We start from the raw sequence: 22,946 nt of genomic DNA, 5'->3' as shown, positions 1-22,946 counted from the left end.
TGTAGGAACTGAGGGGCTGCGGCCTTTAGACGGTCCCTGCTCTGCAGTTCCTTCCCACCACTTACACAAGGTGCGTGTGTGGCCGATGCTCACACTGCGAGGTTCACGAGTATTCTCCACCTCATCCCTGTGGCATTAGTGTTCGCACCCTCCGCTTTGTGGGATACTATACACAAGCTTCCAACAGCTAAAAGGACCTTATCTTCCCTCTGCACTTGATCTTAGCCAAAAGGCCAAGAAGTGACCACCTTCCAATACATAAGCTCCTTAATAATGTTCATCCCTGGGACTTCCCTGGTGGTCCAGTGGCTAAGACTCTGCACTCCCAATGCAAGGGGCCCAGGATCGATCCCTGGTCAGAGAACTAGATCCCACATGCCACAACTAAGAGTTCACATGCCTCAACTAAGACCCGACAAAGCCAAATAAATAAGTTTTTAAAAAATAATGTTCATCCTTCTTTTATACAAGTGACTATAGCTCATTATAACTATTCTGCAAAAAACAAATCACAATATTTCATCTCCTAAATTTCATTCTTTTACTCTTAATAATATCCTGTACCAATGGATCAGAATCACCTGGAAGGTTTGTTAAAACACAAACTACGCCCAGTAGTAACCAGGGCAAATTAAAGGGGGGCTTTATATCTTCAGTGAAAGTACAGAGACTCAACACACTGAGCAGGAAAAACAACAAAGCATCACACTTGCTCCTTTTTACCTTTTATATTCCTGGGAATCACAGTCACCCAATCAGGTCCGCTGGAGTTGATAGGCATTTTGATATTGACACCACTTGAAAGAGGAATAAAAAGAGTACAACCTCAAATTTATTTAATTTAAGGAATTTATTTATTTATTTAAATTTAGTAACATTTATTTTTTAACATGTATATTTTCAAATTCTTAAATAGATGGGATTTCAAAGAGCTTTCTAAAGATGAAATATCCTTATAAATGTTAATTCATACAATTGATAATTAATAATTTAGGTATCTTATAATAAGCAGGTTATACAGACACATAAACTGAATAAGAATTAAACAGATTTTTAATTTTTCACTGCTTCACCCTTAGGTTGCAAACTCCAAAATGACAAATTCTGTTTGAATCGCTTAATCCCTTGGACTCAGAGAATGGCTCACACTGATGACAATGTCTACTTTGTCACTACTTGGTTTTCAGGCTGCAAGACTATGGAACATTAAGTCAGATTCCTTAAGCCTTGCCTAGAGCGGAATCCTAACTGGGGACTCATCCATCCCCCAAATGATCAATGTCAATCTTTCTCTTTTTCTTTTCAGTTAGCCAAATGCAAAGTTTCAGATTTTTAACAGAGTAAAAATGCAAAAATTAAAATCTATATCAGGATTCTATCAAATGATTTGTTTTCAAAAACCTATGCCACCTCAAACACTTTCCCAGCAAACTTCTAAGTAAGTAGAATTTTTAAAATGATTCTACTACAGATCTGGCTGGTTCGACTACATCAGCCAGCCTCATCCAGGATATGCAACTAAAGGCAAGGACAGACATTATTTTATCCTCCTGGATTCACAGGTGTTTTCTGGTTTTAATAGTAGGATTTGGTGTTAGGAACATTTAAAATTTTTACACTAACTTAGTTCTCTAACCTTTTCCCCACTTTTTTTCCACGTGACATTTCAGTAAATTACAAGCTATGCCTCTTCCACTCTGCTAAGCCCCTGGGAAGACTGACAACACTCCTAAAAGGGGGTAACTGAACATTCTTCATACAGAGGCAAAACGTTCACAGAAATAAAGCAATCTGTTCATGGTGTGTGAAATGCTAAGTCTGACTCTGTGCGCTTCTGTAAACTGTAGCCCGCCAGGCTCCTCTGTCCATGGGATTCTTCAGGCAAGAATACTGGAGTGGGTTGTCCTGCCCTCCCTTCGGGAGATGTTCACAACCCAGGGATCAAACCTACATCTCTTATGTCTCCTGCATTGGTAGGTGGGTTCTTTATCACTAGTGCTACCTGGGAAGTCCTATTGATAAATAATGTGCCTAATTAAAGAATAAAACTAAAGACCTTTTGTAATGAGCCGCACACACACACACTCAAAAACCCTAGGAAGACTAGTACAGTAAATATACAGGGAGCAGTGCGCCCTCTGCTGGGCTTCTGAAAGCATGACATGATTCTAGCAAATAATGTATTTAAAATTTTGCCACCAAAAGCTGGCTATGGGAAAAACAAAAACCCAGAGCTTTATTTTAGAAGCTGCTACAGATTACGTGGACTTTCTAGGTGGTTCAGTGGTAAAGAATCTGCCTGTCAATGCAAGAGATAACAGGAGATGTGGGTTTGATTCCTGGTTGGGAAGATCCCCTGGAGGGCATGGCAATCAACTCCAGTATTCTTGCCTAGAGAGTCCCATGGACAGAGGAGCCTGGCAGGCTACAGTTCATGGGGTCACAAAATAGTTGGATATGACTTAGCAACTGAAACTATAACAACCATCTCTACAAGGGAATATTTTTAAAGTATATATATATCATTTAAAAATAAAAAGCATTTTACATTCTTTCAAATAATTTTACTTTCTGACTATGCAATTTTTCTACCTTTTTTATTTCTTAGGAATGTTATTTTATTTTAGGCACTAGTGATAAAGAACCAGCCTGTCAATGCAGGAGATGTCAGAGATTCGAGTTTGATCCCTGGGTCGGGAAGATCTCCTGGAGGAGGGCATGGCAACCCACTCCAGTATTCTTTCCTGGAGAATCCCATGGACAGAGGAGCTTGGGGGGCTACAGTCCTGTCTATAGGATCGCAAAGAGTCAGACACGACTGAAGTGACAGAGCATGAACATACTCATGCGTATAATGTTGAAGAAAATGGAAATTTTACCTCATACTGGTTCTATATACTTCCTTCTGCATATTATGCCATATATTGATCATTATACTGAAAAAGTTTCATGCCTATGTTCAAAAATAGGAATATATGCTCAATAATGCAAAAATTTCAATAGCTATTGACTTGAAAAATAAAATTCGCTCTGATATTCCTGGTTTCCCATCAGTTTAGTTCAGTTCAGTTGTGTCCAACTCTTTTTGATCCCATGGACTGCAGCACACCAGGCTTCCCCTGTTCATCACCAACTCCTGGAACCTGCTCAAACTCATGGCCATTGAGTCGGTGATGCCATCCAACCGTTTCATTCTTGGTCGTTCCTTTCTCCTCCTGTCCTCAATCTTCATGCTTATCATTAAATCAATCTAGCAATGTTACCATATTCCTACATTTTCCTATCAATAAATGTTTATATGATTTTAACAACTAATAATGTGACACTTAAGACTTTTATCAGTTTCTGAGACATGAAGCTAAAATGTTAGCTTGACTGTAAGACTTCTAGTAGCCCTGTTCTTAGATGATTTTTTAATCTGTTCTGTGAATTAAGTGATCTTGCTTATACAGCTACAGACATGCTATGTAGTTCTGAAGTAAAACATGTTAAGGTAAAAGAATAAAAATTTAAGGTATTTAATTTGAACTGTGTGTGTGTATGTGTGTGTGTGTGTATTAGTCGCCCAGTCATGTCCAACTCTTTGCAATCCCATGGACTGTAGCCCGCCAGGCTCCTCTGTCCATGTGATTCTCCAGGCAAGAATACTGGAGTGGGTAGCCATTCTCTTCTCCAGGGGATCTTCCCAATCCAGGGATTGAACCCAGGCCTCCTGCATTACAGGCAGATTCCTTACCATCTGAGCCACCAGGGAAGTCCCTGAAATAAACATAGTAATCACAAAATATAAATCTTTATTTTCTTACCATATCTCCTGAATTGGGCCAAGTTTGGAGAGATGTAAGAAGCACATAACCAAAATAAGAAAGTCTCCTAAGTGGGACAAATACAATGGAAAGTGACTCTTCAATCCCCACCTAGGACAAGGAGCACATACCTCTGGAAGAAAGCACTTTCTGTAGCAGTTAGGAGGCCCTTCAGGTATCCGCCTTTGAAATGGTTAATTCTGCTACTGCAAGGGAGCTTCTTTGGTTTGAAGCAGAACCAGGGTTCTCCAGTGTAGAGGTCTGTGAAGTTGCACAGGGGAAGATTCCCTGGAAGACACACGTTACACTCTGTAGTTTCAGAAATCCTCCCTGACCGGAAGAGGCTCTTGAAATAGACCCTATCTGGTTTCTTTTCCTGCAGGTACTGAAGAACTCGGATCCCTTCACTGGGGTGAACCAGAGATATGGACACTTTAACTTGACCTGGCCAGAGCAGAGTAAAAAAGACCTTGTAAAATCCGTTCTGGTAGTCCACCACCCTGCCCACGGCCCCCGCCTGTAGCTTAGGGGAGTGGATTCTGGCCTGCAGGTAGTCTCCACCATATTTCTTGGGCTTTCTTTGAAAATCCTGCACATGAACCAGCACCTCCAGCTGGCTTCCCACCCTGAAGAACGCTGCAGAGTTCAAGATGACAAAATAGCTGGAAGAAGGATCAGTGCTCTTCAAAAAGGGGACTGGGCCCACGTCAGGCTCCTGCCACTGTAGGGCAGCCAACAAGGAGTCCTCCTCCAGGCGCTCCCGGCTGGACAGAATCTGGCGCTCATAGCCGCAGTAAGGATTCCGGCTGATTCTTATCACTGGGGAGGAAACAAACTGTCCACCACTGTCTATGAATGTGGCTGAAGCGGTCTCATGGTCCAAGTACTGAAGAGAAAAACACAAACAACAGAAACCATAGCTATGACAAATCTCCTTACATCAACCAAATAAACCCCTGCTTCAGTTTAAATTTTAATAAAACTTACTTGGAAAAAAAAAAAACTTTATCGGGATGACATTGTTTCAAAACAACACAGCTCACCAGTTTTATAAGGGTCTCACAGCAAATTTCAGAGAAAAATCCCTTTGGTGCTTCCAGAAGGAGAAGGGGGAGAGGAATCATTCTGAAGTCCAGTAGTTCTCCTTTATCCTCAGGGGATATGTCCAAGACCCCCAGTGGATGCCTGAAACTGTGGGTAATACCAAACTCCGTATATACTGCTTTTTCCTATACATATATACCTACGATAAAGTTTAATTTATAAATTAGGCACAGTAAGAGTGGGTAGCTATTCCCTTCTCCAGTAGATCTTCCCAACCCAGATCCTGGGTGGGAGAGAGCAGGATGGCACAACAGCTTATCATGCAACTCAGGATAATGCACAATTCCACATGGGTAAGTTATTTCTGGAATCTTTCCATTTAATATTTTCAGATTATGGTTAACCAGGGGTAACTGAAACCACAGAAAGTGACACTGTGGATGGGGGACTACTGGATGTCACAGTATTCTATTCTTTTTTTTAAACAAGGCCTGCCCTCAAGAAAAACTAATTTACCAGAACCTAACCTACTGGAGTTTTATCAGAGGCTAACCAAACTGAGGTAAAGGACATACCCAACACCAGTCCATTCTAAACATTCCATCCAGTTTTAAGAGTTGGGGGGGTGAGACTAAGAAGTAGCTCTGAAGTTCACAGACTCATTAAAGGATGGAGGATCACAGGATTATAAGATGCTTCACCTCCCCCACATTTCATCTCCACATCATGAAAAGTCTATTTACTGGAGTTCCTTTCAGGCAGTACCTCATGTCTAGCTTTCAGCAAAAAATTATGAGACATACTAAAAGGAAAAAATACACAGTTTGAAAACACAGATAAAGTATCAGAACCAGACTGAGAAATGGCAAGAATGTTGGAAAAATCAGACCATGAATTTGAAACTATGATTAATATGCTAAAGGGCTCTAATGGAAAAAGCAAACAACGTGCAAGAAATAATGGGCAATGTAAAGAAAGAGGTGAAAATTCCAAGAAGGAATAATAATAATAAAAGCTAGAGAGAATAGAGAGGATTTTTAAGTAAGGAAAAATACTCTAGCTGTAATTATAATGATTGGCACACATCCTTATACATTTGTCCAAACTGATAGAATGTATAACACGAAGAATGAATCCAGAAGATATTAAGAAGAGGTGGCAAGAATACACATAAGAACTGTATAAAAAGATCTTCATGACCCAGATAATCATGATGGTGTGATCACTCACCTAGAGACAGACATCCTGGTATGCAAAGTCAAGTCGGCCTTAGGAAGCATCACTACGAACAAAGCTAGTGGAGGTGATGGAATTCCAGTTGAGCTACTTCAAATCCTGAAAGATGATGCTGTGAAAGTGCTCCACTCAATATGCCAGCAAATTTGGAAAACTCAGCTGTGGCCACAGAACTGGAAAAGGTCAGTTTTCATTCCAATTCCAAAGAAAGGGAATGTCAAAGAACGCTCAAACTACCACACAATTGCACTCATCTCACACACCAGTAAAGTAATGCTCAAAATTCTCCAAGTCAGGCTTCAAAAGTACATGAACTGTGAACTTCCAGATGTTCAAGCTGGATTTAAAAAAGGCAGAGGAACCAGAGATCAAATTGCCAATATCTGCTGGATCATCAATAAAGCAAGAGAGTTCCAGAAAAACATCTACTTCTGCTTTATTGACTACACCAAGGCCTTTGACTGTGTGGATCACAACAAACTGGAAAATTCTGAAAGAGATGGGAATACCAGACCACCTGACCTGCCTTTTGAGAAATCTGTATGCAGGTCAGGAAGCAACAGCTAGAACTGGACATGGAACAGACTGGTTCCAAATTGGGAAAGGAGTACATCAAGGCTATATATTGTCACCCTGCTTATTTAACTTATATGCAGAGGACATCATGAGAAATGCTGAGCTGGATGAAGCACAAGCTAGAATCAAGATTGCCAGGAGAAATATCAATAACTTCAGATATGCAGATGACACTACCCTTATGACAGAAAGTGGAAAAGAACTAAAGAGCCTCTTGATGAAAGTGAAACAGGAGAGTGAAAAAGTTGGCTTAAAACTCAACATTCAGAAAACAAAGATCATGGCATCTGGTCCCATCACTTCATGGGAAATAGATGGGGAAGCAACGGAAACAGTGTCAGACTTTATTTTCTTGGGCTCAAATTCACAGCAGATGGTGACTGCAGCCATGAAATTCAAAGATGCTTGCTCCTTAGAAGAAAGGCTATGACCAACCTAAACAGCATATTAAAAATCATAGACATTACTTTGCCAATAAAGGTCCACCTAGTCAAAACTATGGTTTTTCCAGTAGTCATGTATGGATGTGAGAGTTGGACTATAAAGAAATCTGAGCACCTAAGAATTGATGCTTTTGAAGTGTGGTGTTGGAGAAGACTCTTGAGAGTCCTTTGGATTGCAAGGAGATCCAACCAGTCCATCCTAAAGGAAATCAGTCCTGAATATTCATTGGAAGGACTGATGTTGAAGCTGAAACTCCAATACTTTGGCCACCTGATGGGAAGAACTGACTCATTTGAAAAGACCCTGATTCTGGGAAAGATTGAAGGCAGGAGGGGAAGGGGATGACAGAGGATGAGATGGTTGGATGGCATCACTGACTCAGTGGACATGAGTTTGAGTGAGCTCCAGGAGCTGGTGATAGACAGGGAGGCCTGGCGTGCTGCGGTCCATGGGGTCGCAGAGTCAGATAGGACTAAGCGACTAAACTGATGAGTGAATCCTAAAGTAAACTATGGACCTTGGGTGATTATGATGTGTCAGTGTACATTCACCCTTCGTTAAAATTAAAAAAGAAGTGCCATTCCAGTGAACTGATGATAATAGCAGAGGCCATGCAAACATAAAGACAGGGTGTATAGGAAGTACCTGTAATCTTCCTACAGTGTAAGCCCCAAGAGTTGTATTTTCTTTTTTGTAATGCAAGTGTCTGACTTCAATTTTCATTGTCAAGACATTCACATGATGAGATATAAAGAGCCACGGTCTTCCTGTGCCCCCATGGGTTCTTTGTTTTAGGGATCTTGGTTGACTGAGACAAATGACCCTTTGGGCCACCTATTTTTCTCTTCCCATGCTTTAAATTCCTATTCATGTTTTAAGTTCACCAATAAAGAATAAACCCATGAAACTCCAGGTGCCCACTCTTGAGCCCAATAAAAACAACCTCAGGCCCATGCTCTCTCTCTTTTTCTCTACCATGACCTAGGTGTGTGGCCCCAAGCATGCCATGTATCCTCCAGGACCTAAGAGTAATATACCTTGCTCTTTTTTTCCCCACAGTTTCCTGAAGGTTAATTCTGAGGGCAACCTGCAATCATAAGAGCCACAATGGCCAGTTCAGTCACAACACTGGTTATTCATAGGCTGGTCCAGATATAAAACACTTCCTCTCAATTTGTTGTAAATATAAAACTTTTCTTTGAAAAATAGAAATTAAAAGAAATTAAAAAAAAAAAAGAAATTCAAGGGAATTACCTGGATGTCCAATGGTTATGACCCCACACTTTCACTGCTGAAGGCCCTGATTCAATCCCTAGTTGGGGAACTAAGATTCAAGAAGACACATAGCAAGGCCCTCCCCTCAATTAAAAAAAAAGAAAAGTAAAGAAAGAAATCAAGATAGTAAAACCACAGTAACAGAAATGAAGAATGTCTTTGAAAGGCTCACTAGCAGAATGGACACAGCTAAGGAGAGAATCTCTGAGTGTGAGGAGGTGTCTAATAGGAACTTCCAAAACTAAAAAGCAAAGAGAAAAAAATAATTTAAAATGAGAATAGAATATTCAAGAGCTGTGGGATACACCAAATAGGAATATCAAAAGGATCAGAAAAACATAACAGAAGAAATATTTGCAATAGCAATGACTGAAAATTTCCCCAAATTAAAGTCACACACCCTTCTGGATCCACTATCTGCAGTGGAACAGCTGCCAAGATGCAGATTTTCATGAAGACCCTGACAGTGAAGACCATCACTCTTGAGGTCAAGCCCTCAGATACAATAGAAAATGTAAAAGCCAAGATCCAGGATAAGGAAGGAATTCCTCCTGATCAGCAAAGACTGATCTTTGCTGGCAAGCAACTGGAAGACGGATGTACTCCGTCTGACTACAACATTCAAAAGGAGCCTACTCTTCATCCTGTGTTGAGACTTTGTGATGGCGCTAAGAAAAGGAAGAAGTCTTACACCATTCACAAGAAGAACAAGTGTAAAAGAAAGAAGGTTAAACTGAAGGTGGATGAGAATGGCAAGATCAGTCCCCTTCGCCAGGAGTGTCCCTCAGATGAATGTGGTACTGGAGTTTTTATGGCCAGTCATTTTGACAGACATTATTGTGGCAAATGTTGTCTGACCTACTGTTTCAACAAACCAGAAAAGAAGTAATTGTATACTAGTCAATAAAGACATGAGCTAACATTAAAAAAAAAAAAGTCAGATACCAAACCAATGATCCAGGAAGCTCAGAGAACATAAAGCAGGATAAATACAAAATATAACTATATCCAGGCATATGCATTCAAACTGTAGAAAGTCAAAGACAAGATATCTTGAAAGAAACCAAAAGGGAAAAAAAAACCTTACTTTTAGCAAAGCAAATATAAGAATTACATCTGACTTCTCAGAAACCATGCAAGCAAGAAGAGGGCAGAGTGAAATTTTTCACACATTGAAAGAAAAGAGTCATCAACCTAGAATTTTGTACCCAGTAAAATTATGCTTCAAAAGTGAAAGAGAAAGTCCTTCTCAGACAAACAAAAATTAAGAGAATCTGTTGCCAGTAGACTTGTCCAACGAGAAATGTTAAAAGAAGGTCTTCAGAGATAAGGAAATTATACAGGTCAGAAACTCAGATCTACACAGAGGAGAAGAGCATTGGAGAAGGAATAAGTGAAAGTAAAGTAAAAAACTTCTATTTCCTTATTTTTAACTGTAACAGATAACAATTTGGTTCAAAATAATAACAGCAACTGTGTATTTGACCATATACACTTATACGTGTGTGTGTGCTTATTTACAAGTGAAATGAATGATAGCAATTATACAAGGGACAGGAGGGAGGAATTAATAATATTTTATTATTAATAAGGTACCTGCACTACGCATGAAGCAGTACAGTATTATTTGATAGTGGACTTGGACTAGTTATAAGTGCATATTGTAAACTCTAACACAACCACTTAAAGTAAAATGAGAAGTGTTACTGACACACTAAGAAAGGAAACAGAATGGAATCTGTACAATGCTAAATTAAAACCACAAAAGTCAGAAAAAGAGCTGAAGACAAAAACAGGAATAACAAGGACAATGAATAGAAAACAGTAACAAATATGACAGCTATTAATTCAACTATATCAATAATCACCTTAAACATCAATGATCTAAATGCATCAATTAGGAGACAGAGATTGTCAGACTCAACTATATGTTGCCTACAAGAAATCTACTTTAAATATAAAGACATATATAGATTAAAAGAAAGTGGATGGGTAAAGATATACTATGCTAGCACTAATCAAAAGAGATCAGAATAATTATATTAACCTCAGAGTAGAGTTCAGAACAAGGAAAGTCAGATAAACAAGGGTGTTACAGGGTCTTCCTTGGTGATACAGTGGGTAAGAAACTGCCTGCCAATGCAGCGGATCAATCCCTGATCCAGGAAGATTCCACACGCCACAGAGCAACTAAAGTCTGTGCACCACTACTACTTGAAGGTCATATGCCTAAAGCCTGTGCTCCACAGAAGAAGGCACCAGTGAGAAGCCTGCACACAGGAATGAAGAGTAAGCCCTGCTCACCACAACTAGAGAAGGCTCACCCACAGCAGCAAAGACCCAGTGCAACCAAAAAATAAATTAAAAAAAAAAAGAAAGGTATTTTACATAATAATAGAAGGATCAATTCTCCAAGAAGACATAACAATCTTTAACATGTATGTACCTAACAAGAGAAAGTCAAAATATGTAGGGTAAACACTAATAGAACTGAAATTAAAAATTGAATTCAGATTTGTAATTGAAGATTTCAATATCCCACTATCAGAAATGTACAGATCAGGGACTTCCCTGGTGGTTCAGTGGTTAAGACTCTGCACTTCCACTGCAGAGTAGAAGTTCGATCCCCTGGTTGGAGAACTAAGAACCCACATGCCCCAGAGCATGACCAAAAAAACAAACAAACAAAAAATAGAAATGGATAGAGCCAATACGCAGAAAGTCAGTAAAGACTTAGTTGAACTCAACAGCATCACCATCAACTAGGTATGATGGACATCTATAAACTACTTATCCAACAACAGAAGACACATTTTTTTCAAGCTCACATGAAACATTCACCAAAATAGATCATATTCTGGGCCTATAAAATATACTATAAAAAAACTGAAAAGAACAGAAATCATACAATGTCTGCCTTCAGACTATGATGGGATTAAACAAGAAAGATGGAATTGATAATAGAAAGATAGCTGGAAAATTCCAAAATACCCAGAGATTAAACAACACATTTCTAAATAACACAAGGGTCAAAGAAGAAACATCAATAAAAAATTAAAATCTTTTTAACTAAAATAAAATGAAAAAACAACTTTTCAATATTTGTTGATGCAGTGAAAGTAGGCCTTAGAGGGAAATTTATAGCACTGAATACATATTATTAGAAATGAAGATCTAAAATCAATCACTTAAACATCCAACTTAGGAAGCTAGAAAAGCAAATCAACTCCAAAGTAAGAAGAAGAAAAGAAATTACAAATTAGGGCAGAAATCAATGAAACTGAAAACAAGTAATCAATAGAGAAAAGACAATGAGATCAAAACCAGTTTCTTGAAAAGGTCAATAAAATAGATAAGCCTGAAGTAAGGCTAAGGAAAAAAGACAGGACACAAATCATTATCAGACATGAAAGAAGAGACATCACTAAGATCCCATACACATCAGAAGGATAATCAAGGCATACTATAAACAACTCTACACTCACAAATTTGATAACTGAGGTGAAATGGACTAGTTCCTTGAAAGACACAATCTGCTAAAATTCATGCAAGAAGAAACAGATCATTGGAATGGGCCTATAATCTCTAATAAAGAAACGGGATCAATAATTAATGACCTTTCAAAATAAACACCACCAGGCCCAGGTGGGGTTCATTGATAAATTCCATCAAATATTTAAGAAAGAAATTGTAGCCATCCTCTACTGTCTCGGTCAGAATACAGAAGCAGAGGGAGTACTTCCTAACTCTTTCCAGCGTTACCCTAACACAAAAACTAGACAAAGATGCTATAAGAAAACTACAGACAAATTTCCCTCATAAACATAGCTGCAAAATCATCAACAAAATATTAACAAAGCAAATCCAACAATATGTAAAATGAATTATACACCATGACCAAATAGGATTTATCCCAAGTATACATGAAAGTACCTTAACAGAACCCCAGTGCTTCCTGAAGACCATGATTTACACTCTCTTAGAAACGGTTCTTAATCTTCACTTTGGCCTTCCTGCTTAGAAGACAAGACCTTAAAAGCACTTCAGTCTTTTCTAGTTTGGACATTAATTGTTATTTATATTGTGACATTTTGCTCTACATACTGTACAATATAATGGCTTTCTAATATTTTGTATCTCAAAATTTTATACTCTGTCTCTAAAATTCAGATGTTTAAACTGTTTTCTTATTAGTGAACAGATCTGCCTGTTTAACAATAAAGTTTTATACCCCAAAAAAGACCTCACATTAGAGCCTTGTAAAATTTCAGAGGTAAAGAAAAAAGTTCTTCTGTCTTCCAGAAAGTGAACATTACCAATAAAAAATACTTTTAAATTAAAAAAAAAAATTAGACTGACATTAGCCTTGTCTTTTACCCCACAGGACACTAGAAGACAGTGAAGCAAAGTTGTAAGGTTCTAAGGGAAAAGGATTTTGAATACAGAATTCTAAACCCAAATATAAATCAAAGAAGAGGGCAAAATAAAGACCATTACAGACATGTAAGCTTAGTTCCCATGTGCCCTTTCAGAAAAACATTATTTGAAGATTTAATCTGGTAAATTGGAAAGAAAAATCCAAGGAAGTGAAAGACATGAGCCAGGAATTTAATAAAAAGCAAACTCAGAACAACAGCTGGGCAAGAGGTCAAGACAATAATCAGTGAACATCGAAACAGAAAGATAGAGGGCTCTGAGGGGAGAAAAGTGCCCTGAAGAAGCAAATGGATTCAACAAATTATATGGAGGAAGATCCTCATGATATGCTATAGAAGGCGGTATTTTCTTTCATCAGAAAAAAAAAAGCAATTAGCACTCCAGAAAAAGCAAGAAGAGGTATAAGAAAGTCATGGTTAAAATATAAAGCAAATTAAAATACAGCATGATTAAGCAACTGATGTACTGTGTAAAAAGGATCCATTTGACCTTGATGCTTGGGACATTCTCCATCAAGATATAAAGGTTTGGTTTCAAAGGATCATGTTCTATACTGGGTAACATTTACATGATCATAACAATGCCGTATTTTTTTTAAGAATAAGAATCAATCCATAAAGAGTGTATGTTATCCTTAATTATAGTTAGAGCAATAAAACTAAAGATTATAAAGCCTGATGATGCAAAAGTAATATGATAGCTAATAGAAGTCAAATGTAACATAATGTAGAAGTGCTCTTCTTCTTCACCTAAAGGAGGAAGTTAAGATGTACTATCTAACACTATTTGGGAAAGAAAAGGCCTAAGTACATTATTTAATACACAGAAAAAAATATATTTTACAAATTTTAGAAAGAGAGTGACAGAAAGTGTGAGTCAGCAGAAGACCTCATCTTTCATTATCTTTAACCATGGACAGCAACATCAACCAACATCTACTAAGCACCTCTGTGCCAGACACTCTTTTCTAAAGACTTTATATAAATCTTTTAATACAATGTTTAAATTATCCCATGCTGCTGCTGCTAAGTTGCTTCAGTCTTGTCCGATTCTGTGCGACCCCATAGATGGCAGCCCACCAGGCTCCCCCGTCCCTGGGGTTCTCCAGGCCAGAACACTGCAGTGGGTTGCCATTTCCTCCTCCAATGCATGAAAGTGAAAAGTGAAAGTGAAGTCACTTAGTTGTGTCCGACTCTTAGCGACCCCATGGATTGTAGCCTACCAGGCTCCTCCGTCCATGGGATTTTCCAGGCAAGAGTACTGGAGTGCGTTGCCATTGCCTTCTCCAAAATTATCCCATGAGGTAAGTCTTATTATTAGGCCATCTGACAGACAAGGAAACTGAGGCAAAGAATGGCTTGATAATTGGCCCAAGGTCACACAGGTTATAAACAGCAAACCTGGACTAGAACCCAAGCAATCTGACTTCAGTCTGTGTTTTTATTTAACCACCCATGCTGCACTGCCTGATGTGGAAAGGTCAACAGGTACAGTATAAAGCTGACAAATCAAGATATAACTATGCAATGTGTAATCAATGCTAACCACCCACATAATTACAAACAAGCAGTTACATCCAAGAAATTACACTGACTCTGAAGACTGGGGAGGAATTTCAATTACATACTTAAGTACTTATGTACTCTCTATTCTTTCGAGTGTTTTATACTTTTCATTAATTATTTTCCTAATAGTGGTTGAACAAATGGACAGGGAAAATAATTATGTACCACCAATATTGTGATTTGTAAGGAATATACATTAGGTCTTCATCCACAGTTTCTGGCTCACAGCTCCCAAAATCCTTACAATTTTAATCATAAGAGAAATGGGAACACCTTCTGCTATAATATTTGGTTTTGTGTCCTCAGTTCCTAAAAACACTTTTAGAGTCATAAAAGGGAAATGTGTGTCCTGTTACTCCTAATGAGCCCCTTTCTACCACAACTGGGCTGATGTTACTGAGGTGGCTTTTGGAAAATACCTCAGGATGGGAGCTGGTTGTCAGAACTGACCGTGATAAGAGGGTTGGAACTTTCAGTTCTACCCTGGACCTCCAGTATAGGGAGTGTGGCTGGAGGCTGAATCAATCACAAATGAATCAAACGTGCCTATGGAATGAAGCTTCATAAAAACCCAAAAGGATGGGGTTTGGAGAGCTTCCAGGATGGTGAACACTTGGAGATTCAAGGAGAATGGTACATTCAGACCATGATGGCACCTTTATGCCCTTCCCATACACCTTGCCCTGTATATCTCTTCTTCTGGCCGTTTCTGAATTACAGCTTTTTATAACAGACCAGAAACCTATTTCTCTTCTATTTTTAAGTTTAATTGAGGTGTAATTCACATACCATACAATTCACCTATTTAAGTGAACAATTCATGAGATATTTCTATATTCATAATTTGGATAGCCATCACCACAGTTATAGTATTTTCATACCCCCAAAAGAAACTCTGTACACATTAGCAGTCAATCCACATTTTCACAAACCTATACTCCCACCCTAATCCTAGGTAACTACTTCTCTACTTTTAATAGACCAGTAGTCCAGTAAGTAAAATGAGCAAAATGTTTCTTGGAAACTGGTCAACCACATGTAAAAGAATGAAACTAAAACACTTTCTAGTACCATACACAAAAATAAACTCAAAATGGATTAAAGACCTAAATCTAAGACCAGAAACTATAAAACTCTTAGAGGAAAATATAGGCAGAACACTCTCTGACATAAATCACAGCAAGATCCTCTATGACCCACCTCCCAGAGTAACGGAAATAAAAACAAAAATAAATAAACGGGACCTTATTAAACTTAAAAGTTTTTGCAAAATGAAGGAAACTATAAGCAAGGTGAAAAGGCAGCCTTCAGAATGGGAAAAAATAATAGCAAACAAAACAACTGGCAAATAATTAATTTTCAAAATATACAAGCAGCTCATGCGGCTCAGTACCAGAAAAACAAATAACCCAATCAAAAAGTGGGCCGAAGAACTAAACAGACATTTCTCCAAAAAAGATATACAGATGGCTAATGAACACATGAAAAGATGCTCAACATCACTCATTATTAGAGAAATGCAAATAAAACCACAAAGAGGTATCATCTCACACCAGTCAGAATGGCTGCTATGCAAAAGTCTATAAGCAATAAATGCTGGAGAGGGTGTGGAGAAAAGGGAACCTTCTTACAATTCTGGTGGAAATGCAAACTGGTACAGCCATTACGGACAACAGTGTGGAGAGTCCTTAAAAAACTGGAAATAGAACTGCCATTTGACCCAGCAACCCCACTGCTGGGCATACACACTGAGGAAACCAGAATTGAAAGAGAAACAGGTACCCCAATGTTCAGTGTTCAGCACAGTTTACAATAGCTAGGACATGGAAGCAACCTAGATGTCCATCGGCAGATGAATGGATAAGCATGTTGTGGTACATATACCCAATGGAATATTACTCAGCTATAAAAAAGGAACACATTTGAGTCAGTTCTAATGAGGTAGATGAAATTAAAGCCTATTATACAGAGGGAAGTAAGTCAGAAAGAGAAACACCAATACAGTATACTAACACATATATATGGAATTTAGAAAGATGGTAACAATGATCCTATATGCAAGGCAGCAAAAGAGACACAGATGTAAAGACAGACTTTTGGACTCTGTGGGAGAGGGCGAGGGTGGGATGGTTTGAGAGAATAGCATTGAAACATGTATATTACCATATGTAAAATAGATGACCAGTGCAAGTTAGATGCTTGAAGCAGGGCACTCAGAGCTGGTGCTCTGGGACAACCCAGAGGGGTCGGGTGGGGAGAAAGGTGGGAGGGAGGTTAAGGATGGAAACACATCTGCACCTGTTGGTGATTCATGCCGATGTGTGGCGAAACCACCACAATACTGTAATGAAATTATCCTCCAATTAAAATAAATAAATTTTTAAAAATGTCTCTCGGATTTCTGTGACCTGCTCTAGCAAAATTAACTGAAGCCAAGGCAGGAGTGATTGGAATTTCCGATCTACAGCTAGTCATTTAGAAGCACAGGTGACAACCTATACTGGTGACTGGCATCTTAAGCAGGGGGTGGAGGGGGAGTCTTATAGGACTAAGACCTTAACCTGTGGGATTTGATGCCATCTTCAGATAGTGCTGATACCAAACCAAACGTGGGCCTGCTCGCCTACTCACAGTAAAGCCAATCTACTGTCATCAGATTGTGGAGAAGGAAAATGCAGTGTTTAAGGCGAGAAATATCAATAATCTCAGATATGCAGATGACACTACCCTTATGGCAGAAAGTGAAGAGGAACTCAAAAGCCTCTTGATGAAAGTAAAAGAGGACAGTGAAAAGGTTGGCTTGAAGCTCAACATTCAGAAAACAAAGATCATGGCATCTGGTCCCATCACTTCATGGGAAATAGATGGAAAAACAGTGGAAACAGTGTCAGACTTTGTTTTTTGGGGCTCCAAAATCACTGCAGATGCTGATTGCAGCCATGAAATTAAAAGACGCTTACTCCTTGGAAGGAAAGTTATGATCAATCTTGATAATATATTAAAAAGCAGAGACATTACTTTGCCAACAAAGGTCCGTCTAGTCAAGGCTATGGTTTTTCCAGTGGTCATGTATGGATGTGAGAGTTGGACTGTGAAGAAAGCTGATCGCTGAAGAATTGATGCTTTTGAACTGTGGTGTTGGAGAAGACTCTTGAGAATCCCTTGTACCACAAGGAGATCCAACCAGTCCATTCTAAGGGAGAAGGATCCTGGGTGTTCATTGGAAGGACTGATGCTAAAGCTGAAACTGCAATACTTTGGCCACCTCATGCGACGAGTTGACTCACTGGAAAAGTCTCTGATGCTGGGAGGGGTTGGGGGCGGGAGGAGAAGGGGACGACCGAGAATGAGATGGCTGGATGGCATCACTGACTCTGTGGACATGAGTTTGAGTGAACTTCGGGAGTTGGTGATGGACAGGGAGGCCTGGTGTGCTGTGATTCATGGCGTCGCGGAGAGTCAGACACGACTGAGTGACTGAACTGAACTGAACTGAACTGAAGGCGCCAGACTAGGCGTCCAGGGCAGCTAATACTCAAAAAATCCCCAACTCCCAGATGGATTTCAGGGAAGAATTTTTAAAGGCAAAGTGGGGGAAGGGAGTCACAGGGGATATCATCAGCTCATACAAAATTCTCTGCTTGGTTGATGGTGTGATAGCAGGGCAGTGTCACAGCGGTTAACATTATCAATCTTCAGGCTCCAGAAAGCCCATGGTCATCAAACAGTTAACTTCTTCCATTTGGTGGGGGTTTTAAGCAATCTGTAAAACAACTCAGGAATGCGTAGTGGATTGTTATACATGTTACCCATGTATTTCAGCGAGGAACGAAAAATTCTGTGACTGCCATGTGGCTGATTTACTGTTTAAACTGTTATCAGTTCTCCTGACCCAGCAGTTACTTCTATCACTATGTGTTCTCATCCTTTCAATCATTAATTCTTGGGCCAGACTTCTGGGACTCACAGAAGGCCTGGAAGACTACAACTTTTCTGCAAACAGGAAGTAGGCAGAGGACACGAGGTGGAGGGGTCTGTCCAGGAAGGCCCCACAGGGTCCTGCTCAGTTACAGTGTCAGAACTGATTGGAACTATTGGTCATGCTGCTGGTGTCCAAGAGTTGCCTGGTGTACCCTATACACATTGGAAACTGGATGCAGAACCTTTTCAGTACCTAACCCAGGAAACTGCTTCTTACATTATGCAATAAGTTAAATTGCAAGAGAAAACAACAACAGGAAAACAAAATCAAAAATCACTCTCAACCTATTACCCATTACAAACCACTTAAACGAGCCCTCAGGCTCCCCATCCATCCCAAACCACTTCAAAATGCTATGCAAGGTCAATATAATCTCAAACAAGGTAAAAATAATCCCAAAACATAGAAGGGTTTTTAATGATGTTCTTAGATTCTGTACCTTTTCTCTTTCATTCTACACGATGTACATGTAGACCCATCAAATGAGTCAACTCTTCACATGAGGTGGCCAAAGTATTGGAGTTTCAGCTTCAACATCAGTCCTTCCAATGAACACCCAGGACTAATCTCCTTCAGGATGGACTGGCTGGACCTCCTTGCAGTCCAAGGGACTCTCAAGAGTCTTCTCCAACACCACAGTTCAAAAGCATCAATTCTTTTGATGCAGTTCAATTTGAACTGCATGTACATCATAATGTACATGCAGACACTCTCAGCTGGAAGAATTTCATTAGGCTCCTTCATTTTAAAAGAATACACAGTATTATTTGTTTATTAAAAAGGATAATAATGACTTTGAAAATGTTTCCCTAGCAGGGTTGATATCAGCATCATGACATGGCATAAGACATTCCTCCATTTTTGTCCCCCTTTTTAACAACAAATGTGGCACCCACCCAAAAACAAAATTGCCTCTGTGGGCATTATGGGATCCAGCACCACAGGCACAGGGTCCTAGGTGGAGTCTCGCCCACGTGTGTATCTAGTAACAGGCAGATAAACCTCGGTGCTGTCAGCACAGCAAGTGAACCTGTCCCAGTCCCTCCTGGCCACAGTCAGGGAGAACCTGGAGAGTGGTGACCCAGGAAAATACCAATGGATGAGAAAGAATCTGCAGAAATTCAGCCTTCCCAAGGAGAAATTCCAGAAAGACAGAAAAAATACAAGTTTGGATGAAACTGAGAGGGTAAGAGGAACTTTGCCAGCACTGCCCCTCCAACAACATAACAAGCCCAAACCTATAGCACCCAGGAGCGTCCTCATCCAAGAGGGAAGAGTCGAGTGACCAGTTAGAGCCCACTGACCCCCACTAAACCCATTTAACTCAGCAGCACCCCGAGTTCTAAAGGGGGACCTCCACGACCCCAGGGAGGGAGGGGTTCAGGAAAGAGGCAGGCAGGAACATCAAAGGGCACTGAAGGGACACGGTTCCTGCTAAGTATGCTCAGGACTTGGGCAGGAAGTCCGCCCACGAGCCTAATGCCTCACCCAACAATCTTGCAACAGAGCCCAGGGCACCCCCAGTGCCCTGTGTGCTAAACCCACACCTCCGCACACTCTGGAGCCAACAGCTCCTTGTGTATGCTGCCAAATGAGGCTGCAAGTGAGACTCTGCTAAACAGAACACTACCAGAAAAACAGACCAGTTTCTCTGGACAAGACAGAAACACAAATTTAAGCTATACTGCCTCTTTCTGGAAAACAAAAGGTTAACAGCGGCTATCCTGGTGGGTCTTCAGAAAAGCTTAAGAATTCTGTCACAAGAAGCAAGATGTGGAAAGCAAGTGTACCGATGTGAGGGCAAGCAAAATACACAGCTAAAACAGGACTGATGAACATTTTACCCCATCTGGAGGGAACCAGTAAGACAGGAGCAGAGTGAACGCAGCAAGGCAAATGTACAAGGAATGTAAGCAATCAAGGAAACACGTCATCACAAAAAGGGAACAATCATCCTCCAATAACCATGCTCAAAGGCACAGAATTTAGCCTTTGATAAAGAAGTCAAAATAGCTGGGCTTCCTTTCCTGGTGGCTCAGTGGAGTCTGCCTGCCAATGCAGGAGATGCAGGTTGGATCCCTGATCCGGGAAGATCCCACATGCCGCAGGGCAACTAAGCCTGTGAGCTACAACTTCTGAGCCTGCGCCCTAGAGCCCAGGAGCTATGACTACTGAAATCTTCAAGCCAAGAGCCGGTGCTCAGCAACAAGAGAAGTCCCTGAAATGAGAAGCTCATGTGCCACAACTAAAGAGTGGCCCCACTCTCCCCGACTAGAGAAAAGCTCTCACAGCAACGAAGACCGGCACAGCCAAGAATAAATAAATAAAATTAAAAAAAAAAAAAGAATTCAAAATAGCTGTTCAGGGAAACTCAAAGGACTATATCACAACAAAGACAAATTTAAAAAATACATGAATAAAATCAGAAATTTACAGAGAAAGAAAGCATAAAGAAGAAGCAAATGGAAATTCTGGAGCTAAAAAATTCAATGAATAAAATGAAAAATGCAATAAAGAGCATCTATAACAGAAGAGATCAAATGGAAGACTGGATAAGGGAGTAGGAACTCTGAAATAGCCCAATCAGAAGAGAATACAAGAGAAAAAAGAATGAAAAAGAGCATCGAAAGCCTACAGGTTCTATGGGATGCCACCATGTGTACAAATATTAGAATAATCATGGTTTGAGCAAGGAGATCCAACCAGTCCATTCTAAAGGAGATCAATCCTGGGTGTTCATTGGAAGGACTGATGCTGAAGCTGAAACTCCAATACTTTGGCCACCTCATGCGACGAGTTGACTCACTGGAAAAGACTCTGATGCTGGGAGGGATTGGGGGTGGGAAGAGAAGGGGACGACAGAATGAGATGGCTGGATGGCATCACTGACTCGATGGACATGAGTTTGAGTGAACTCTAGGAGTTGGTGATGGACAGGGAGGCCTGGCGTGCTGTGATTCATGGGGTTGCAAAGAGTCGGACACGACTGAGCGATTGAACTGAACTGAACTGAACTGAGAGAGGGAAAAGGCGGGCAGAGAGATTATTTAACGAAACAACAGTTGAGAACTTCCCAAACCTAGGGATATACTTGGACAACCAAATTTAAAAATCTAGTAGATTACCCTATTATCTCTATGCAAAAAGATTTTCTCCAAGATACATTATAGTGAAACTGTCAAAAAACATGTATAAAAAGAAAATCCTAAAAAAGCAGCCAAAGGAAAAAATATTGTAATCTATAAAAGAATGCCCATTCGGCTCTCAGTAAATTTCTAAACAGAAACCTGGGCTTGATTCCTGCTTGGGGAACTAAGATGTGTAAGGCAATGTGGCCGGGAGCGGGGGCGGGGATGGAATCAAGTGTTTTTAATAAAAACATACACTAGAATGGTGACTACCAGAAGCTAGGGAATGGAGAAATTGGGTAGATACTGTTTAAGGGTGCAAACGTGCAACGAGTATATAAATAACTGCTGGAGATGGAAGGCACAGCATAGTGACCATAGTCAACAAAACTGTATTACTGTATCACTTAAGTAAGTTTATGTAATAAACTTCAAAGCTGCTAAGAGACAAGATCTTAACTGTTCTCAACCATAAAAGAAATGGTAATTAAGTGACATGAAAGAAGTGCTAGCTAACACTGTAGTGATAATCATACTGCAATATATAAATGTATCAAACAACATATTGTACACCTTAAACTTACACAATGTTATATGTAAATTATACCTCAATTTTTTAAATTGCAGGTCTTTTATTCTTTTTCAATTAATTTATTTATTTTAATTGGAGGCTAATTACTTTACAATACTGTAGTGACTTTTGCCATACATTGACATGAATCAGCCACAGATGTACAGCCTGAACCCCCCTCCCACATCCCTCACCATCCCAACCCTCAGGGTCATCCCAGTGCACCAGCCCTGAGCATCCTGTATCATGCATTGAACCTGGACTGGTGATTTCTTTCACATATGATAATATACATGTTTCAGTGCTATTCTCTCAAACCATCCCACCCTCGCCCTCTCCCACAGAGTCCAAAAGTCTGTTCTTTACATCTGTGTCTCTTTTGCTATCTCGCATATAGGGTCATCGTTACCATCTTTCTAAATTCCATATATATGCATTAGTATACTGTATTGGTGTTTTTCCTTCTGACTTCACTCTGTATAATAGGCTCCAGTTTCATCCACCTCATTAGAACTGATTCAAATGCATTCTTTTTAATAGCTGAGTAATATTCCATTGTGTATATGTACCACAGCTTTCTTATCCATTCGTCTGTCAATTATATCTCAACGTTTTAAAAACAGGAAAAGTTCCCTTACCTTTTGATTATCTTTTAGGAAGTATTCCAGCCTCCCTCTCCTTTTTAGTTCTTGCAAGACAATGACAAAACACTAAGGACCAAACTATGTCCTACGTGCTCACAACATGCCCCCTTCTCCTTTGATTTTCTCTTTTCCTCCCCCACAATCACTCTCGTTCCTTGGGAAGCCACAAGCTACCAATTCAAGACCAGAAAAATGACCCATGCAGCCAGTCCGAGAATCACCACACACTTGGTGCTAC

General features: G+C 39.8%; 1 protein-coding gene and 1 pseudogene across 11 annotated transcripts in view; one reads left to right on the top strand and one right to left on the bottom strand.

The window, feature by feature from the left end:
• NXPE3 (neurexophilin and PC-esterase domain family member 3) overlaps positions 1-22,946 on the bottom strand; it is a 54,675-nt gene that overhangs the window by 17,911 nt on the left and 13,818 nt on the right. For 9 of the 11 annotated variants that reach the window (XM_088836700.1, XM_055416772.2, XM_055416794.2 and 6 more), the window contains 2 exons: positions 3,938-4,692; positions 724-797 (listed from right to left, as the gene is read on the bottom strand). In XM_088836700.1, the coding sequence (XP_088692826.1) occupies positions 724-797; positions 3,938-4,692 (829 nt within the window). Of the gene's footprint in view, positions 1-723; positions 798-3,937; positions 4,693-4,849; positions 5,050-22,946 lie in introns of all 11 variants that reach the window. The other 2 variants (XM_055417162.2, XM_088836703.1) reach the window with 2 other exon arrangements.
• LOC129549804 (ubiquitin-ribosomal protein eS31 fusion protein pseudogene) lies at positions 8,821-9,270 on the top strand (annotated as a pseudogene).

The sequence above is a fragment of the Moschus berezovskii genome, chromosome 1 (assembly GCF_049115385.1).
Source record: "Moschus berezovskii isolate FMDL1 chromosome 1, NW_MosBer_1.0, whole genome shotgun sequence".
NCBI lineage: Eukaryota > Metazoa > Chordata > Mammalia > Artiodactyla > Moschidae > Moschus > Moschus berezovskii.
This window is presented reverse-complemented; position numbering and strand designations above follow the sequence as displayed.